The 18,306-nt window shown below is 43.4% G+C and overlaps 1 protein-coding gene across 1 annotated transcript in view; it reads left to right on the top strand.

Annotated features, from left to right (window-relative positions):
- DNHD1 (dynein heavy chain domain 1) overlaps nucleotides 1-18,306 on the top strand; it is a 71,362-nt gene that overhangs the window by 18,544 nt on the left and 34,512 nt on the right. The window contains 5 exon segments of the mRNA XM_004717127.3: nucleotides 5,371-5,625; nucleotides 5,740-5,877; nucleotides 6,015-6,066; nucleotides 14,548-14,813; nucleotides 14,905-15,148. Of these exon segments, the coding sequence (XP_004717184.3) occupies nucleotides 5,371-5,625; nucleotides 5,740-5,877; nucleotides 6,015-6,066; nucleotides 14,548-14,813; nucleotides 14,905-15,148 (955 nt within the window).

The raw sequence follows: 18,306 nt of genomic DNA, 5'->3' as shown, positions 1-18,306 counted from the left end.
TTGATTTTCCTCCTGTCCCACTATCATGCTCAGTCCCCACCAGGGCTTCAGCACTTCCTCTTTGTTACATTCCCCTTGATGATGCCCTACCAGGCCTCCCACACCCACCTCACCACCAATTTGCAATCCTCAATCTTCATCAGCAAGTGCGTGAAGTCCTCTTCACTTTCAGCAAACAAGATTGTGTCATCTGCATATCTTAAGTTATTAAGAAGCCTCCTCCAGCCCTGATGGCACATTCTTCTTCATGTTATCCAGCTTCTTTGATGATTTGCTCAGCATACAGATTGAATAAACATGGTGAGAGGATACAACCTTAATGCACCCCTTTCCTGATTTTAAACCATGCATCATTACTTTATTTTGTTTGCATTACTACCTCTTGATCCATATACAAGTTCTATAGGAGCACAATAAAGTGTTTGGAATTCCCATTCTTTTTAAGGCTCTCCATAGTTTGTTATGATCCATAGAGTCGAATGCCTTGGCATAGTCAATAAAACACAAGTAAATATCTTTCTGGTATTCTCTGCTTTCGGCCCAGATCCATCTGATATCAGCAGTGGTCTCCCTTGTTCCAAGTCTTCTTCTAAATCTGGCCTGAACCTCTGGCACCTCTCTGTCAACCTCCTGCTACAACTGTTGTTGGATCATCGTCAGCAAAATTTTACTTACCTGTGATATTAAGGATTTTGTTCTATAGTTTTCACTTTCTGTTGGGTCACCATTCTTTGGAAGGGGTACAAATATGGATCTCTTCCAGTTAGTTGGCCAAGTAGCTGTCTTCCAAATTTCTTGGCAAAGATGAGTCAGTGCTTCATTAGCATGTTGAAACATTTCCTCTGGTAGTCCATGAATTCTAATGTATAGTCACTAGAAATCCTGAAGTTTGTGTCCACGAGGGAAGATAAAGGAATATAAAGACCAAACACCCATTCCTTCCCCTGCCTCCCCTTTCCTTCCCCAACTTCCACTTCTCCAGCATGCACACAGTGAATGGTGAAGCAGAGTCCAAGAGGAGGGGAGATGACCAGTTGGTCTTGAATGGAGCCAGAGGGAGCTTAGGACAAGGACTGACTGAATGACTGGAGCCTCTAAAGAGGTGGGAAGTGGGCATCAAAATGTACTTGGCAGGCCTCCTTGAGGCAATTTCTCCAAGTCTCTGGTTCACTAAAATTAATGCTCCCACACAGACCCGGCGAGATAGCAAAAAATGTTTCTCTGCCTGCCATGATTGCTATGCTGAGATAGCGCAAAGATAAAGCTTTGTGTAATAAGTACTTGGGGGAGAAAAAAAAGGATCCCACAGTCTGCCTTGACCCATGAGAGCTCTGTAATATGAAGGCCTTAGTTTTAGCCACTGGCACCAGGGAGCTTGTGTCATCCCCCCCTTCTCCTATACCAGATCATACTGAATCCTTAGCAGTGTTTATTACCAACTTTACTCCTAGAATACTATGTGACAAATAAAGCTACTAAGTAGCTTAAATTAATAACTTCAGGTTTTATGTATGAATACTAGCAGCAAAATCAGTTTGTATAATCTTTCTACATTGAATTACAACAGTATTAATCAGCATTATTAGTGTGTAAGTGGAAGTCTTTACTTTTTTTTTTCTCCTTGCTCTCTTAATGACTACTTTGTTCTCAAAAAAAGTTACCGATGTTCTTTCACAGTTACTAATTTTACCACATTGTAGTTAAAGCACCAGAAAAGTTGACAAAATCAGCAATTATAAAAACACCAGCAGCCACAAAAACAACAGGGTGTGACTACAGCACACACGTGCAGATGTCACCAAGTCATTCCCAGTGTCATTGTAATTGGGCAATGGTGACAGCTCTGACCTGGACACACTAGAAGTTTCTAAAAGAAAGTCCCATAGAGTTTAAGTCTTGTAGAGATTTTGAGACATGGAAGCTGGGCTAATGAACAAATGTTTTTTGTTGTTATAACTAACTTCAAGGGCATTTTAATTTTTTAAATTATGAAATTCCGCTGAAACACAGCACAAAAATGTATAGACCACCACTTTGGTATCGCTCCTCTGCCAGTGTCAGCCAGTGCAATCCACATTCCCACGTGCACTTGTAGTGACACCACTAGCTGTAACTTGCAGAATGATCTCCCCAGCCGGCTCTGGAAACAGCAAAGGTTAATAGAAAATGCTCAGTGACATCCCCTTCAAGTGGCTCCCAGGACATGTGCCCTGCTTGTCATGCTTTAGAGACCCCTTTGCCCTTGGTTTATTGGTTTATTGTCATGATTGTTGTTAGGTGGGGCTGGGTACTCACACAATTCTCTGGCTAATCGCCATCTTCAGTTAGGCCAGTCACCTAACAGGGCACTCACCAGATATTGCAAAAAATGAGATCTTAACAGACAGTGGGCCACCTTGCCCGGTTTGAACCAGGCTTTCCTTTTCTGCATGCTGCTCTAGATGTCATGAGAGTTGGTTCATTACCGGGAAAAGAACCGTTGGCGTCTCAAAGATAGCTTTGGCTGTAAGACATTTCCATTGCAAGGAGGAATTCCCTCTTGGCTGAAATCTTATCAGTCTTCTTATATATAACAGTGGATGTTTGGATACCTTAGAATTAGATATCATGAACAAGTTTGCAATGTTCTGTAAGTACTTTAAATACCTATAATTAAAAAGAAAAAAAAGTTGAAGTGGTCAAATGATCTCTCACTCCCAGAATTCCTTATCCTACCCTAGGTTTTCCTTTTTCTGTATTTTTCTGTATTACTCATTATTCCTTATGATTTCAGTTATCTAGTGGGCTATAACAGACATACCTTCAGAGAGTGGCTTTAACAAATAGACATTTTCTCACCGTTTAGGACAGCGGTTCTCAACATGTGGGTCGCGACCCCTTTGGGAGTTGAATGACCTTTTCACGGGGGTTGTCCGATTCATAACAGTAGCAAAATTACAGTTATGAAGTAGCAAAGAAAATAATTTGATGGTTGGGGGGTCACCACAGCATGAGGAACTGTATGAAAGGGGCGCAGCGTGAGGAAGGCTGAGAACCCCTGGTTTAGGAGGTTCCAAGTGTGAATTCCATCCTCTCTGGGAAGGGCTTTCTCACTCCCTCTGTTCTACTGGCGGTCTTTGTCTTTCTAGTTGCTCCCTGGTTCTGTGGAGATCTCCACATTTCTGCATCTATCTCACCCCGTGATGAACTCATTCTCCTGCTCTCTTTCACTCTCTTTACTTAGCCTATTTTATATCTCTAAAGAGATTGACTCAAGTACAATTTACACTAATCCTGCCTCATTAATGTAGCAAAGACAGCCCATTCTCAAATGGGATTATAACCACAGGTATTATGTTAGGCAAGATTCTCTAGAGAAACAAAACCAGGACTAGATAGCTAGATACATAGATTTATACAGCACAAAGGAATATAACAGCTAATTTGTCCACACAGCAGTACAGAGGGCTCAGTTCAACTCACTTCCATGGAATAGTTAATATACCAGGAAGTCCTGAGGGCTGCCTGGTCCAAGGTCAAGGAAGCAGACAGCTGAGTCTTCCCTTCAGGCAATGCAGGCCGAGCCTGCCCACAGGCAGCAAACAGCAGGGCAGGTCACCAACAGTCAGCAGCTCAGGAGCTTAGCAAAGCAGGCCCAGATGGGAGCCAAAAATATCACTTTGAGGACTAAGGTGTGCCTAAATTAAGCCCACGGCATTTTGAATCACCTCACATGCATGCAGAAGCTGGACAGTGAATAATGACAGCTAGAAAAGAGCGGATGTTTTGAATTACAGTGCTGGTAAACAATGTGGACTAGACCAGGGACTGCCAGGAGAAAGAACAAATCTGTCTTAAGAAGTATAGCTAGACTGTTCCTTAGACGTGAGCATAGCGGGACTTGATCTCGTGCACTTTGGACTTGTTATTTGAAGGACGAGTCCCTGGAGAAGGACATTGTGCTTGGTACAGTTAGAGAGGCAGGGAAAAAGAGGAAGACTCTCAGAGTTTGTTCAGACTCAGGATCAGTTTTCTCTCCACTCCATCCTGCAGTGAGTTTTCTGCTCTACACAGACTGACTCAGTCACTGCAGCAATGGGCTCCCACAAAGCTCCCGTGAGCATGGCACAGGACCCAGTAGTGTTTAGTGTAATTCAGTTGTATATGGGGTTGTTTTGAATTTAAACTAATTTGATGACACCTCACAGCAACAATAGTTGATGGACATTTGGGTTGGGTCTAGTGTTTTTGTTTGTTTGTTTTATTATTGTGAATAACACTAAGAGCATTGCTCTACCTATCTTTTGGTAGACACACACATTCATTTCTTTTGGCCATTTATCCCTGGAATAATGTATATATTTGTATGTGTGTGTGTGGTTTACAGTACTAGGCAGTTTTCAAGAGTAGTTGTAGCAGTTTACATTTTCCCCGCAATTGTAGGAGACTTCCTATTGCTCTGCATGCTCATTAGCCCTTGGTATTGCTTGAGTCTTTAATTTTAGCCAAACTAGTGAATGTTCCCTTATATTTATTGTAGTATCACATCGTGGTTTTAATTGACATTTCTCTGATGACCCATGACATTGAGCATCTTTTCATATGTCGATTAGCCATTTGGCACTCTTACTTACTTTTCATTGTGTTACTTTTAAAAGGCCTATCTATTGAAAGTTCCATTTGGACCCTAGATAGAAAATGTATGCACATGCAAATAGAGAGGTTTACAATGTATAACATAATTATTTAAATGATATACATTTGTAAAAGAAAGATTGGATAAAAAAAAAAAGAAAGAAAGATTGGATAAGTAGGACTCAGAAATAACTCTAGGATGTGGGCTCCAGGACATCTAGCGGGAGTGAGGTGGCTGGTTCATCAGCATGATATTGTCTTATGTTAGAGGGCAAACTTTAATATAAAGCTGAAATAATGAAGAGAGTGCAGCACTGATAAAAAGAGGGAGAGAGATACTAGCAAACTAGTTTATCTAGACTTTCAGCAGATAGGCCAGGCCATGGGTACTGCACACGGGCACATTAGAAACCCTAACCCACTGGCCCTCAACTGTGTCAGAGTAGATGTGCACTCCATAGGGTTTTCAGTGACTGTGTTTTGGAAGTAGATCACCAAGCCTTTCTCTGGAGGCTCTTCTGGGTACACTCATAGCTCCAGCCTTCAAATTAGCAAAGAGTGCATAGCTACTTGTACTACCTGGGGACTCCAGCACACCACAGCCCCCCAGCCTATGATCTTCATGCCATGTCCCCCCATCTCTGGCCATGTTGAGATTCCTGGGGTTCTAAAACCCTTAGATGTACACATCTAGATTCTAAGTTCCGAGGGTTTGTTCCGATCCACCCCAGTGAGTTTCCCACTCTCTATTGGCAGATTCGTGAAGACACGTACCAAATGCAGCAGGGCCTGCAGGAGCGAGTTCTAATTTGCAAGAAGACCAGGAAAAGCCAGGGTTCTATATTCCTCCAGAGGCTACAGCGCCAAGAGCTGGAGCAGAGGCTGAAGCAGGCGGAGGCCTGGCTGCTGCAGCTGGGACAGCTTGCCCGCCTGGTAGACTACATGATTTGCCAGAACCTTGTGTCAATCATGGAGAAGGAGATAACCTCTTTTGTGGCCAACAACTTGCAAGTGAGGTGGTGGGTGGCATGTGTGGGGCTGGGCAGGCAGTCACAGGCTGAGTGGGTGAATGGCTACCAACATCAACATCCTGTCCCACGACTTCTCCTGACTCTTCTTTTACAGAACCCAAGGCAGAAACCCTTCCTCAAAGCACAGTTGGTCTTTGATGGTTGTGGCCAGCTGTCTCATGTGCCCGCTATTGAAAAGATGATGCAGATTCTAAGCGAGGGCCTACAGAATGTGAAGGCCTCTGCCCTGCAGGTAGTCTGGGAGGGCAGGGGGCTGACTGTAAGAATTTCCAGTTCCCGTCTGTCCTCTTCGCAATCAGAGGCCCTCAACCTGATCTGAATCACTCACTGTTTTCCATGTTTGCCCCTTCTCCATATCTTGGCATGAAGGTGATCCAGTCTTCACACCTCCAGAGTTCTTGGGACTCCCTGGATCCCCAAGGTATTTAAGAAAATCTAGCCCAAGAGTGGGCTGGAAGGAGGGAGAAGTGATAATGTAGAGTGTAGAGTGATAATGACCCAGGAAGAGGGCAGGAGGCTCTACAGTCTGGGATTCAGGCTTTGGATGTAAATGGAGCAGCTCTAGCCTGTGGTACTACACACCGGTGGAAGGATTTTTGCTGATGTGTCTGTGTGCAGGGACCTCAGTAAAAGGTGGGGGGGCGGGGCTTGAAACCGTGTTGAGTACGTGATCCTCCTGCTGCTCTAAACTGCCATGCATGTCACTTCATCTACCTGGACGTTGAGGACTAGGCTAATTTGTACTTGTTGGAAGAACTGTACTTGTCCAACATTTGCTTGATTCATGCAGCCCTTTTTCATTTTGCACAGAGCAATTAATGAGCTATTTTAGGATGGTCAGTTATTGTGGGGTGAGGTCAGATGCTTACAGACATCCTCCTTGAAGGCAGTTAGTCACCAGACTACATGGTAGACCTGCTGTTCAAAGACAATGGACAGGCTCCTGTAGGTGGAGTTCACACCCTACTGATAATGGTCTCTATCAGTTGAGCCAGGAACAGGTCAAACTGGCTCTGTGACATCCAAAGTTAAGCTGCCATCCTGTATCTAGTATCCGCCCATCTTGCCACATGTATACCCCCAATCCCTCCTCTTCCTATTGCGTGGATATTCTTAGATCACCCCCTCCCATTACTGTATTACCTATAACACAACCCCTTCCTATGATGTATGTCTTCCCCTGTAATTAGGGGGCTTGCATGTCCCCAGAGAATATAAAAGCCTTGGTTAGCATTAAAGATTACCTTTCTCTCTCCACATGGACCACCAAGCAGGGCTGAGGTGAGCATGCTACTATGAAATGTGTCTGACTCCATTTATTTCAATATTTCTCTTCTATCTCTCATGCTCTCTATAACTGTACTATAATCTTTACTTATTATCGCTGTACACTTGCACCTACTGAACCCTTAATGATGTGCTAGGGGCTGGCTTCCCCTGGTAAGTTATCATTTGTTATTGATCTTCAAACATCAGGGGAAATATATAGCTTCACATTTTCTTTGTTTTAGAATACAACTCTTTCACAAATACAAGCATTAAATACACCCTTGCATTTGATGTGTAGGGGCCATTTCCAATTTCTATTCACCTATTATGTTTTCTGGAAGCTGGTTTAATGACCCAAAGTTAGTTTTAGGAACTAGGTGAGAAAAGAGGAGTAGGATCCTTGAAAGGAGGCTATTCTACAACATACCATTTGGGGTCTATTTTTCCCCAAAAGGAATTTAGGCATATGGAGGCTGTTGATATTTGCTTGACACAGTACAGTGGAAAGTAGAAGAACTCTGGGTTCAGAGACATGTTGCTTCAAACACGAACTCTATGCACCTGTGTGAATTCCCTATTCTGTAAAATGGGGATCCCCCAAATATCTAACTTGCAGAATTGTTTGAAGAGTAAAGGAGGTGGTACATCTGGTGGCATGGGGCTTAGCACATTACACACACACACACACACACACACACACACACACGGACACACACACACACACACACTGACACACACACACACACACACAGCAGAGTGTCTTCCTGTTATTAAAAACTTAGCTAACCCTGACACTTTATAGTACTTTAGTATATTCTGTACTCCTTTGTTTCACAGATATTTATTTAGCAGTCTTTTTGTTTGAATGGCCAAAAAAAGTCATCCAAATCCAAAACCATTGAACTTTTATTCTAAATTATAACAAAAGTAAAATCTTCTCTTGCAATGTCTTAGTTTATCCCTTCCACTTTAAAAAGAACAACGTGGACTAATGTGTTCAGGACTGGAATGCCATGCTGCTTGCATCTTTTCAGATGGTTCAAGGGAATGTGCTAACCACAAGGTGGGTAGTTCAAACCCACCAGCCTCTCCAGGGGAGAAAGATGAGGCTACCTGCCTCAGGAAAGATGTACAGCCTCAGAAACTCTGTCTAGGATCATTATGCATCAAAATTGATTCGATGGAAGTGTTTTTGTTTTTGTGGTTGCTGGTGGTGGGGTGGGGGTTATATTGCCTAAGCAATTTATTGGGTCTTGGCACTTTGAGTCATAGTTCTTTAACCTTGTCTTCCGTTTTGGAACTCATTGAACAGAAACTCATCAATATTCAAGGACAGGAAAGACGTAGCAGCACCGGGCTTCACAGAAATGGAAACTAAAAGATTACCATGAGCACTCCTGTCTCTCAGATCACTGCTGATCCTTCTATTTCGATGTTCTTTGTGCATCTTCCCAATTCCCCGGCTCCGTCTTACCCAGTGGGCTCTTCTCCATCGACATCTGCTTCCTTCTCGGTTAGTTTTATAAGACTTAGGATTCACTGGTTCTGTGGTGACGATTCTATCCTTGACTCTATATGACCCTTCATCAACATTTCCTGTGTATGTGGCTGATGTGGTTCAAGTTCTCAAGAGAAGGAATCTGAGAGACTCAGCATATCCTACAGATTTGATTTATATGTCCATATTTATTCTCGTCTCTTGTTTTGATTTTTTTCTTCTTCTTCAGGGACACCTGCTGTCTTTATGCTGGATCCTAGTTACTCATCTCTAAAATTTGTCCCTTTCTCTTGAAACCTTTAATAAAACTCTATGCCATTTTTTGCAGTAGTACAGTCAAGAATGCTCATGTACTTTGGTCCTGTTATCAGGAAAGAACTTCATGCTTAGTAAGGTGGAGCAAAAAAGAGGAAGTCTCTCACGAAGATTGGATCGACACCATGGCTGCAGCAAGTGGCTCAGGCAGAACAGTTGTGAGGATGGCCCAAGACCAGGCAGCGTTTCATCTGTTGTACTTAACAATAACAACATTTCTGTTTTAACTTTTGTCATTACTCATGTTTTCACTTTCCATTTCTCTCAGGGCATTGTCTATTGTGTTTATTTGCTTTTATATTTATTTTATATTTACTCTTCAAACAATTCTGCAATGGTTTATTGAGATTTCACATATGATGCACGTAAGTTCCTATAGGAACCTTCATTTGGTTATAAACCATATCAGACTCACTGCAATCCAGTTGATTTCGACTCACTCGCTGCTGCTGTAAATCTTCACAGGAGGCTTGCAGGCAGGCCGGTAAGTTTGAACCCACTGACTTGGTGTAATGGGTATGCTTTGGGCTGCTCACTGCAAAGCCAGCAGGGCTAAACCATACGCTGCTCAGCAGATTCACTCCAGTAAAGCGTTAGTGTTGAGACTCCAAAAGGCAGTTCTGCCTGTCCTTTAGGGTCACTCAGAGTCAGAACTGACTCAATGGCAGTGACTTTGGTTGATTTGGGGAGTCCAGTGTTTACTGACAGCTCCACGGGAACTCCTTTTATTTATTTATTTATTTAAAAAATCATTTTATTGGGGGCTCATACAACTCCTATCCCCATCCATCCATCCATCCATTGTGTCAAGCACATTTGTACCTTTGTTGCCCTCATCATTCTCAAAACATTTTCTTTCTACTTGGTATCAGCTCCTCATTTTCTTCCCTCCCTCCCTCACAAACTCTTGATAATTTATAAATTGTTACTATTTTTTCATATCTTACACTGTCCGACAGCTCTCTTCACCCACTTTCCTGTTGTCTGTTCCCCAGGGAGGGGATTTTATGTAGATCATTGTGATCAGTTCCCCTTTCTCCCCTACCTTCCCCTTCCCCTCCTGATATCTCTACTCTCATTATTGACATTGACGCCCCCCCCCCCCCCGTCTTTATTTAGTTTATTTTTATTATTAAATCATTTTATTGAGAGCTCTTACAGATATCATAACATTCCATAGTTCAATCACATCAGGCAATATTGTACAATTGCTACCATAATCAGTTTCAAAACTTGTTTTTCTTTTTGGCTCCTTGATATCAACTCCCCTTATCCCCTCCCTGCCCGATCCTACTCCCCAGGAACCCTATTGTTTTCTCCTATAATTTTTTTTGCCATGTCTTACACAATCCAATATAGCCATTCACATACAATTCTGTTGTTTGATCCCATTGAGTGGAATTATCAATGCTATCAGCTCCCTATACCCTCCTTCCCACACCCCTCTTCCCATACCCTCAGGGAACCATTACTCTTGTTACTGTTTCTGAAGAGTTATCTATCTTGATTTTCATGTACCTAATGATTTTAAATATACAAATGAACATACATAAATCTAACATGATCAATAAGGTGAAACAAATAAAAACCCTAATAGTAAGGGGAAGAACTATTAAAGAACTAGAGGATAGTTATGTGCTTCATCAGTGCTATACTGCATCCTTGATTTAGCATCCCTTCCATGTGGCCCTTCTGTGAGGGACTGTCCAAATATTTTACAGGTGGGTTTTGGGTCTCCACTACATCCACGCCCCTTCAAATCAATTTGGCTGCTTGTTTTTGAACGTCTGATACCTCTTCCCATGTGTGCTTCTTCCATGTGGGCTTTGTTGCTTCCCTGCTAGATGGTCGATTTTTTATCTACAAACTGTAAAGACCCTAGATGCTATATCTTTTAATAGCTGGGCGCAATCAGGTTTCTTCACCTGATTATGCATCCATTTTGTCTTCAGCAATCGTGTCAGGGGGGTTAGCATCATATAATGCTGCCTTATTGGAACAAACCATTCTTGTACTGAAGTAAGATTTAAGTAGAGGCCCAAAGTCCATCTGCTCCCTTGTTGCATTTGCATATCTATATCTATATATATGTGTGTATATATACACACACACACACACACACAAGTACACATATATTTACATATTTTTTTCTTCTTTCCTCTTTTTTCTTTTTTCCCTCCTGCCCCTCTATCATGTTTACCCATCTTTTGCCTCTCAGTAATTCCTCAGATACAACTTGATGGATCAAACACAGCAAGAAAAGCTACTCCCTCCTCGCCATCAATTTTAGAACACTTACTATTCCCCTGTACCCATCCTTGTTGGCTCCACTTCCCACATCCCCTCCCATGCCCCCAGGAACTGTGGGATCAGTTGCTGTCTCCATATGATCGCCTGTCCTGCCTATCATGTATAGATAAACACACACACACACACACACACACACACACACACACACACACAAACCCATACAGGAATTCTGACATAGAGCTGATGAATAGCTCTCTGTTAAATAGCAAGAAGGGCATGTTATAAACTATGAGTCCAGTCCCCTTTTCTTCCAGCAGCTCCTTACTCTTTTGTTATGTTCATCTGCACAACAGCATATTCATTCCATCCATAGGAATAAAAATTTGATGGAACTATGCTTCTAATATTTATTCATTCATTTCATAAAACTTATCCTTTGGATGAAATGCTACATTTTTATTTCCTTGCTTTTGTTACTTCAGTAAAGAAATATATAGCATAAAGAGGAAAAAGTGCCAAATAACCAGAGTGTGACACTCTAATTTGTTTCAGCTTTGTGTTATGCCCCAAATTCCCAAGAGCTATTTGAGTGAATTATGCAATTCCTGAAAGTATTTAAAGAGCTAAAAATATTGTCAGAACTATAAGTTCAGTAGGAACAGAAAGGGGCTTTTCCAAGATGAATATAATATGTTCAGAGAAGAGAAGTCACCTCTTTTCATTATTTCTAATTTGTCAAACACAATGACTATTGTTTAACTGACCTGCCTCTAAAGGAATGGGATCCTAGTTCTACAGAGAAAAGAATCACAGCCAATTATGCTTGGATAAAAATGAAAAAACGAAGAATATTGCAAGTGAAAAAGCCAATTAAGTCGGATGAGCATATCTTAATAATAGTTATATTGTTTTTTGTCAGGTATTAATGTTTTCATTAATATTTTAAAACTCTGATAATTTAGTTTTGTGTACCTTTTTATTGTTCTTATTTAAGTATTAACTAGGAAATAACAAACTCCCTTTCAGGATATCTTTTTTATACTTAAAATGGTCATTAGGGAAGCAAAGTGGTTGTTAAATTATTCGAATCCGTCCACTGCTTATAACCTCCACCACCCTAGGGGATAACACACGGCCGTCTCGAGTTGATTCCGACTCAGAGGGTTTCTGAGGATGTAAATCTTTACAGGAGCTGATAGGCTCCTATTTCTCCCCTGGAGCAGCTGGTGGATTCGAGCCAATGACCTTCCCCACGGTCACCAGTCTCCGTTAAAGGTTGTAAGAAATCCTCATACTAAATGGAGGGAGCTCATTTTAACACAGAGGTAATTTTGCCCTCTGCTGGTGGTTAAAAGCTTCTGCACCATCTAACTTTTGAAATGATGCTTTTCAACATGAAGAGTGTGTGGATTAGTTATGCATCCCACCCCAGGATTTCTTTCCTTTTTCATTGTGGGACTCAAAAAGTTCGTGAATAGGGTAAGAGAAAAATGTAGAACAAAGTTCAAAATCATGAGAGGCTATGTTCCTTTGGTCTGGAAATGAGCTCACCCCCATGGCTCAATTGTCAGCCAAACACTAGGTCTACAGGGAACAATAACACTGGGGTGGGGGTGGGGGGTGGAGGGACGACACACATATTAGAGTTATCAAAAGGGCAGCATGTGCCCAAGGACAAAGATCAGAAGGGGCAAACTCAAAACCCACTGCCATCCAATAGACTCCATCCGACTCTCAGTGGTCCTATGGGACAGGGTGCGACAGCCCCTGTGAATTCTTTAGAGTTCTATCCAAAGTGAATGTAACTCTTTATGGGAGTAGAAGGACTTCTTTATTTCATTGAACTTAGAAAGACTCTATTTTCAAATTAGCTCACATTAACAGACACCAGGGATAGGAGTGAACCAAACCCCTTCCAGTTTCACCTGCTCTTCCCAATTGGTCCTCTGCTTTCTAGTGAATGCCTGCTGGCTGTCTGGGAGTGTCCTATTCTTAGGTCTGTCCAGTGACTCAATGTTCCCTTCAGCTTCTTTCCTCCCATGTGAACCTTGAGACTGGAGGTGGTTAGTCCCCACCCACTTGTGTTTTAGGGTTTATGAGGATCTTTTGTTATCATTTTGGTGAACATGCTATGTATTCATTTTATTTTATTTTACTATGTATTTGTTCCACGAGAACCTGGGAGATTTCAACACTACTACCATCTCCCCAGAAACCCTCCTGTCCTTATTTCTAAAGATTCTTCTTCTGATGTGGAGCCAAGAGGGTTAGATGTTGGAGGCAAGGGCCAAAGCAAAGTGACACGTTAGGAGGAGATTGAAAGAATGTGGTGTGCGAGATAACGGGAGCCTGAGCTGGGTGAGGGCAGCCCCCGAGGTGGGAGAATTGCTTGGGCTCGGAGCGTATGTTGAATGTAGTGCTAACGGGATTTGGTGATGGGTGGAGGTATTGTATGTAGTTTTTCACTTGGGCAACTGGAAGGATTGTCTTCCCATTTACTGCCATTGGCAGACTGTAGGAAGAGCACCATTGGTGGAGAGAAAGGAGGAGCTTGGTTTGAGACCTGTGAAGTTGGAGTTACATGTTACACATCCACGTGAACCATGTGAAGATGTGGAGTCGGGGATTGTTTCGATGGGATTGGGATTCAGGGAGAGGCCTAAATCTTAGCGAAAACCGATAGCACTTAAAGGCATTGCACCGGGCGAGAGAGCCTAGAAAGAAGAGACCTGAGCCTTGGTAGTGTGGTTCAATATTGATAGTGTGGTTTGGTATTGGTAGTGTGGATCTAGTTTCTGAACATTTTTTTGGTGGGTTTTCTCCTTTCAGACCAAGTTTTAAACACAAATATCAAAATTGGCATATAACTAGTTCCTAAAAAGTTAAGGTGGAGACCAAGTTCAAGGATTTTCCTTAAGGCAGGTACTGAGAACGGGCAAGCTCAGTATCATTTCCAATTTCTTTTCAGTGTGCATTTCTCTTCTGCCGATGGCGAAATGCTACAGACTACATTTCCCAGAGCCCCTTGTGGCTATGTATCATGATCTAGGATCCACTGATTAGACTGATATACGATTACTATGAGTCAGAACCAATTTGGCAGCACCCGACAACAGCAATTAGATTTACATGAATGAGACTTCAGTCCAGAATTTAGTTAAATGGTAGAGAGAGGCAGAGCACATGCATGCATTTTGCTGGTGTGTTTTTCTAACTGGCAATGTGTCGATGACCTCCCAATTCACCAGGTAGAGAGTCTTAGTTGTTTTTGTTTCTCAGCTCTCCCAATTATTCTGACCCATTTAATAATCTACAGTGGTTCCTTTCCTTGCTTTTATTAGCTAGACTGTATTCTGTTCTTTGCGTATGAACTCGTAACATACATTTCCTCCATGGGTCTGGTGTTCTATAGGTGTGATGTAGATGTATGGGTAAATTCAATGATAAAGGTGTGTGTGTGTGTGTGTGTGTGTGTGTGTGTGTGTGGTGTACTTATATACTTGGTGTGAAGGAGGTTGTGTGGGGGCTCTGGAGGGTACTCACTGATAATTATGCCATGCCTTCCACCAGCAGAATATGAAGAGGATGACTCAAACATGGCCTTCCTGATGCCCAGGTCCCAGGGCCAGCGCAGCTATGCTGCGAGAATCTTCTGTGGCCAGGATATTGGACTGGTGTGGCCTTGGAAGTCTCGTACAAATACTGTAGGCCTGCAGGTCCGTGGGTACCACCTGCGGGGCCAATTCTTGCCCTTTAATTACAAGCAGCTGCAGGAGGACCTTGACAGTAACCCCCAAATCCAGCAGGCAATGACTATACAACAGGCCCTGATGGAGGTGAGAATAGAGGTTTTGAAGAGCAGGGTGAGGCCCCTCAATTCCCATCATAGCCACCTACATCTGCCCTAAACGTCTTGTGTGCCCATAGGGTGTGCTGTGCGAAGTACAGGAATTTTGCAGAAATTATCACTGGATAGCTGGCATTTATGAATTCCTGCAAACCTGGGGGCCTCAGAAGCTGGAAGCCATGAAAGGCTGTCCCATCCAGAACTACAGAGCCCTAGTGAGCCGCCTGAACACTTGGCAGGCCCGTATCTCCACCATGCCTGTCGAGTTGATTACAAAAGGCAGGTTGTTGCTGCTGAGCTGCCATGAGATGCAGGCAGAGATGGGTGAGTACTACCAGTCCTCCTCTCTTACCTACTCCCTTGGTTATCTCTGTTCACAAGATCCTCCCTAGGCCTGAAGTGTACTTCAGGGACCTTTGGCTCAGGACCCTCAATGGAGCCACAGAGCCTCCCAGAGCTCCAAGACACAGCCCCTTTCCTGTATAATAAAACAGATCTGTGTGTTCACTACAGAGGACAGCTCTGTTTGCCTTGGCTCTTCAGGAATCGTGTTCCTGCCGCATGAAATGCTCTAGTCCTATGACATGGAAGCGGTTTAAACCAAATGTGATGGAAACAGTCTTATCCTATCCGGAGGCTGTTGGGATTGGTTTCTGCACAGAGATTCTTGGGAATCTGGGGTGCTGCATTCCCCACCTGTGGCAGAGTTCAGCCTTACAATGTGGAGTACAAAAAATTGGAATTCCCTCTAAGGGATCTTGGTTTCCTCTGTAGTCCTAACTTCTGTGAAAGTTGATAGTGAAAGAAAAACCTAACTTTCCCAGTTAAAGAGAGAGCTTTTCATTTAAAATCATCATTTTGGGTCTGATTTAGTCTGTCCTGAACATCCATCAATTCAAAATTCACAGCCTGGTTATGGTTGGTTTTGTTCTTAAGTGTTCTCTCCTCCTTTTCCTCTCTAAGGTGGCACCTGCTGTTGGAGGAGGGTCCCTGGGCTGTGTGCTTGTCTTTGTTACTTCTCGGGACCCTCACCAAGATTTTATGCATCTTTGCCTGGCCCTTGACCTCCTGACATTACTGCATCTGCTGTTGATAGATTCCAGGTTGCTGTAACTGACTTGGGTTCTTGGCGTAGTCAGGCCTCACATTTTGGCCCTGGTCTTCCTTGCTGACCCCACCTTGGTCCCTGCTGGCATTGTAGATCCTTGGAGTCTAGTGAAGCCTCCACATTGCCTGAGGCTGACCCACAGTCTCAAGTCCTTTACTCCTCAACACAAGCTGCCAACTCTTGGTTTGCTTCGGTAGCCTCTGCCATTTTGGAACTGTGGGGTATTTGGAAGCATTCTCTTTGGCCAGTTTTCTGTCACAGCCATCTCACGTCATGATTCCTACACTTTTGTGACTGCTAGCAGGAGAGCACACTACCAGTGGTCTCTTGTCCCATGTAAGCAGAAGAGTACACTACCAGTGGTCTCATGTCACTGCTGACCCCACTAGGCCAAGGCCCAGTTGTTGGTATCTAAGGCTTTCAGAGAAATCAGATTCAAGATCTAGTCTTGTCTCTTTGGCACTTGCCATGAGAAAGATGTCTCCTCTTGTGGACAGGCTATTTGCTTTAGGCTAGGAGCCCAACTTGGGGAGAGTCTGCAGTAGAACAGACTTGGATGTCCCCATTCTACCGAGACTCTCCCAGAACCTGCTGAAGATGGGAGTTCTGGGAGCTTGTACCTGAAGCCATTTTCTGGAAAGTGCCTGGCTTCCCCTGCCTTTGCTCAACAGACATCAGCTCATGCCTCATCTTATGTGCCACAAAGACTTCTGTATCTTAGGGATCATGAAAACTCTCTGCGCTCCCCCACCCCACTCTCCCCTTTGTCCAGGCTGGCAAGGTAGGATCAAGGAGGACCTTGAATGGTATGCTTTCTTCAGGCCCTGTTTTGGGCAGGCTTTGCCCAACTGCTGCTCTGGAAGTCTGTGTTCTCTTTCTAGTTTGTTAGCTTCTTGCTCCGGAGTCTAGAATCAGCTGGCCTCTTTACAAAGAGCAGATGGAGAGAGAAAAGCATAGGGGTTCACATACTGGCTGTTTGTCACTTGCTTCATGACTATAGATCACTGAACATCTCTTGTTAAAAATTTTTTTTCAACGTGAGCGTACAATACTTAGCTCATAGGGTTATAGTGAGGAGATATTATTTGTGATACTAGTATTGAGTCTGGCGCACAGTCAGTGCTTAATGATTTTTTCACTTGAACTCACCTCCCTTTGTCTTATCTCATCCTTCCCACTGATGAGATGTTATCTTCCTAGTCTCCAGCTCTGCGCCTCCTTTTCCTGGCTCCCTTCAGCAGTGAATGAATGGCACAATTCTCTACTCTCAACAGCTGGTCTCACCAGGAGCCTGGTCACCCTTGCCTCCTCCCTCTCCCCAACCCCATAACGTTCAACTGATTACTAAGCCCTCTCCATTTTTCTGCCTCCCAAATACCGCTCAAGTCGGTTTCGCTATCCATTTCCAAATTCCAGCTCCAAGGTGTCCTGGTAGTTTGTGAAGCGATTGCCGCTGCTCGTTGATACCATGGGGTGTCACTGTTGAGCCCCTGTCTGCCTTTATCTGCCAGATGCCATGGTTCCAAAAGCCATAGCCTGGCAGTGGCCTGGTCATGGAGCAGAGGGACATTTTGAAAAAAGATGAATTCATACCCTTAGTGCTTTGTTCAACTGAGGCTAGTATCCCACACGCTGGGCATTCTGTCTCAATTCTTTTTTAAAATTTGATTGAAAGGTCATTTTACTGGGGGCTCTTATAACAATCCATACATCAATTGTATTAAGCATATTTATACATATGTTGCCATCATTCTTTTCTAGACATTTACTTTCTATTGAGCTCTTGGGCTCATCTCCTCTTTTCCCCCCTCCCCAACCCTCGACCCTTTTGACCCCTTGATAAATGATTATTATTATTTGCATATCTTACACCGACCTGCTGTCTCCCTTCACCCATGGTTTCTCATCTTCGTCTTCCTGGAGGGGTGTGTGTGTGGTTATGTGTCGATCATTGCGATTGGTTCCCCTTCCTCCCCTTCTCTCCCCACTTTCCCTCTCCATCTCAATCCTTAGTGCTCATCACCTTGGACACAGTGTCTCAGTCGTCTCCAGAAGGCCTCCCTCCTCTGCAGCCAGAACTCACTCTCCCACCTTCTAATTTGCAGCGATGCACAAGACGGAGTAGGTTGGCTTACGTCTTACACCTCCAAACAGAAAACACGACAGAGTGGCACCAGGCTACCTAAGCTTGAATCTGCCCTTTGCTGCATAGTAGCTGTGTGGTGTTGATCAAGTTACTTAATCTTGCTGAACCACAGCTCTTTTTTACAAAATGGGATAATGATAATATCCTTCTCTTCATAGCTGTGTGAGGATTAAATGAGTGAATGCAGGCAAAGCACTTGATAAAGTGCCTGTCAGGTAGTAAGTATGC

The sequence above is a fragment of the Echinops telfairi genome, unplaced genomic scaffold, assembly GCF_000313985.2.
Source record: "Echinops telfairi isolate 266 unplaced genomic scaffold, ASM31398v2 ScPeMD7_41;HRSCAF=154, whole genome shotgun sequence".
Classification (NCBI taxonomy): domain Eukaryota; kingdom Metazoa; phylum Chordata; class Mammalia; order Afrosoricida; family Tenrecidae; genus Echinops; species Echinops telfairi.
The sequence above is the reverse complement of the archived record's forward strand: the minus strand, read 5'-3'. Positions and strand labels throughout refer to the sequence as shown.